The sequence below is a fragment of the Chamaea fasciata genome, unplaced genomic scaffold (genome assembly GCF_029207755.1).
Source record: "Chamaea fasciata isolate MVZ Bird 193981 ecotype frontalis unplaced genomic scaffold, bChaFas1.0.hap1 SCAF_2, whole genome shotgun sequence".
Taxonomy (NCBI): domain Eukaryota; kingdom Metazoa; phylum Chordata; class Aves; order Passeriformes; family Sylviidae; genus Chamaea; species Chamaea fasciata.
Window position 1 is genome coordinate 42,117,062 of NW_027094087.1, and position 2,858 is coordinate 42,119,919.

General features: G+C 46.7%; 1 protein-coding gene across 1 annotated transcript; it reads right to left on the minus strand.

Moving 5' to 3' along the window:
- Window positions 1–238: 238 nt before the first annotated feature.
- On the minus strand, window positions 239–1,916 carry LOC136285914 (vitelline membrane outer layer protein 1-like). The gene is made up of 3 exons (XM_066177425.1): window positions 1,749–1,916; window positions 1,186–1,283; window positions 239–524 (listed from the first exon to the last, which is right to left on the minus strand). The coding sequence occupies exons 1-3, from the start codon at window positions 1,914–1,916 to the stop codon at window positions 239–241; spliced, it is 552 nt and encodes a 183-aa protein (XP_066033522.1).
- Window positions 1,917–2,858: the final 942 nt, after the last annotated feature.

Here is a 2,858-nt window from a genome sequence, read left to right on the forward strand (position 1 = left end):
AGAGATTGAGCATTTTCACAGCAACATGCCAACAGTACATGATGCAATGATTTGGCTATGCTAACGTAGCAGCAGCTGTAAAAGACATCATCATCTAAGGCATTGGCCAGAACAGCAAGATGCAAGCAGTCAAAACATCACGGCATGTCCCAGGACAAAGCTAGAGCAAAACTTCACTGATACTTGGCTTGCTGTGGGACATGGGATGTGTAGGCAGTGATGAAGGTGGAGCAAGTGCTCATTTGCAGCAGAAGAACTTCACATTGTTGAGTGCTGTGTCATCCTGAAGGCCCTGTGGGGGCTCTACCTTGGTCTGGAGACCACATATCTTGCAGCTGTTGGTCCAGGGGCCAAAGCTGCCCCATGACAGTCCATCACCTACCAGCACAGCTTCATCTGAGCATCTGAACTGGATGTTGTTGGCTGCTGTGTCATCACCTGCTCTTTGGGACTCCTCTGTTCTCAGTGAAAAGGAGATAAGGTAGCCTCCAGGGCAAACTTGGAAGCTGGTCCAGGAACCCCACCTGGCAAAAAGCAAATGGAAAAATGTCTGAGCTCTGTGAGCTGCTGGGAAATGCTCCTTCTCCTCGTCAGCTTAACACTTCTTTGACACAGCATCCTGATGCAGTCAGGGGATTTACTTTCTCCTTTTGTTTTCCTTGCCTTCCAAAGGTGTACTTTTTTCTTCATTGATATCTCATCAGAAAGACACCAGGAAGGCTGAGATTGGATTGTTATGGTTCTGGTGGAAGCTCCCAGGGCAGCCTGAGCACATGTTTTATGAGGTATCCCTGATGTGTGACAGGTGAACACCAGGCAGCCAGGAGAGCAGCCAGAGGTGCAGTACTGCTCCCTGCAGCCTGGCCAGGGCTTGGACCAGGCAGTTTATAAAAGTATGGTTAGAAACCAAAGAAAGACCCTGACCCTGAGACCATACTTCAGGTGTTCACAGTGCTCTGCAGAAAATTCAAGGGCAAACAAAAAGTGCTAAAGTGAAGTATCCATGTTTAATAACCCCCAAAAATAATGAAAAAACCAAACCCTAACCACTTGTTTTAATTCACTATACTACAGCACTATGTATACAGCAAGTCACAGAGAAGAGACCCATGCAAATGGTGACACCCATGGGTATTTTGTGAGCTGGTGCATGACAAACAGGAGAGAAATCACAGTGCCACTTACTCTCCCACCAAGGACTCAATGGTTATTGAGTCATCCTGACAGTGCAGGCGTATGCCATTCAGAGCAGTGTCATCTCTTCCAAACTGGTCAGGCTCCACCTGCAATAGAAGTCACATAGGGACAGAGGTAAAGGCAAGGGGAAAAGCACCCAGGAAAAGTCCTTTACGTGCCTGTCGTAAACAGTCCCACCACCTTTCTGTAATGGGAAAGAGAAAATATCTTGGGAAGCACATCAGAAAAGATGGCTGTCACTGGGAAACCACCTAAGCCTTGTAACATATTCTTTGTGTTTTCTAGCTATTTCTGACCCAAGAGGTAAGGCAGAGTCTCAGAGTCTCACGAGAGACACTCGTGATGGATACCTCTCTCCCTGAATCCAGATTTTCACATCCGCATCATTTCTCCCAGCAACATCAGCCGCATCCAGACTTTTCTGGTGTAGCTACAGTGGCAACATTTGCCAGAAGACTCCTAGTTTTATGTACATTCATCATACCCAAGAAGAGGAAAACTGCAGAAAATACTTAGGGACAGGAGATGGCAGGGAGCAGAGAGAATTTTACCTTGAGCGCAAATCCATTGGCATAGCCATGATGGCAAAACTGCCGGCTGCCCCACTTGCCCCAGTGGCCTCCATTTGGCACAGTGAGGACAGAGGTGAATTCACGCACTCCTGTGCCTGGGGGGCAGAGGAGGAGCAGGGTGAGTGCAGCTGGCATGAGGAACTCCATCTCTCATGCTCTGCATCTGCTGAAGGAGAGCTGGTGTATGGACTGGGGAATTTATACCCTCCCAAGGCTGCTTGCTTTTCCCTACCATTCTGTAAACAAACACCACTGGAACAATAGTTTCCACCCAGGCAGTGACACAGCACTTGCTGACCTGCTCACAGTGCCCATGAGGAGATCCTCTGGGAGTTCAGCAGCTGACACACAGCAGATACTGTGGCCATAGGTGTATCCAACATCACTGAAGGGCTATGGGAACACCTATGTTCTCCTTGCTCTGCTCATGGTAGAAGCTTAGTATCAATTTCTGTTTCTGGCTATGCAGGTGTTTGGCCATGGGAATGTTTTCCTTCTGAGAGTAACTGCCATAACCATTTTACATATTGCTATTTGGCAAGAAAGGTCAGACTGGATGAAGAAACATAAGGGACCTGGTCTGGAACAAAGAATAAGTAAACTCGAGCCCTGTGTCTCCCAATACCTTCTGTTGAACAGGTTTCCTGGGAATCTCATCAAATTAAGTAATTTATGGTTTAAAATTATCCTTTTCAACAGCCTTTTTTATCTCAATAAAATCTGTATGCTTTGCTTTTGCAGCAAGTTTAACCAAAGTCAGATATGCTGGGATGCCCACAGTGATTCTCAGGGCTAAGTGCCACTGGGGACAAGTTGAAAGGCAGTGTTTCTAGAAAGGTGATAGTGAGCCTGAGGGCACAGCCTTTGAGGATGTCACAACACAGAGAGAGGTGAATTTGAAACCCTGGACTTAAGATTCTCTTAACATAGAGTTAACCAATGCTTTGGAGGACTCTTGGTTGGCCTTGCAGCATCTGGCAGAAGCTTTCCCTCACTTCAATAGGCAAAGAAGAGAGAATACATTTTAGAGAAGTATCTTGATCCTCAGGATGTTAAAGCAAGATGGGGTGCCAAACCTTGAACTAACAG

Coding starts and splice junctions, on each gene's coding strand:
- LOC136285914 (XM_066177425.1), bottom strand. CDS start 1,916: ATGGAGTTCCTCATGCCAGCTGCACTCACCCTGCTCCTCCTCTGCCCC. Junction 1,284..1,748: donor CCAATGGATTTGCGCTCAAG/GTAAAATTCTCT, acceptor CTTCTATTGCAG/GTGGAGCCTGACCAGTTTGG. Junction 525..1,185: donor ATTGAGTCCTTGGTGGGAGA/GTAAGTGGCACT, acceptor GCTTTTTGCCAG/GTGGGGTTCCTGGACCAGCT.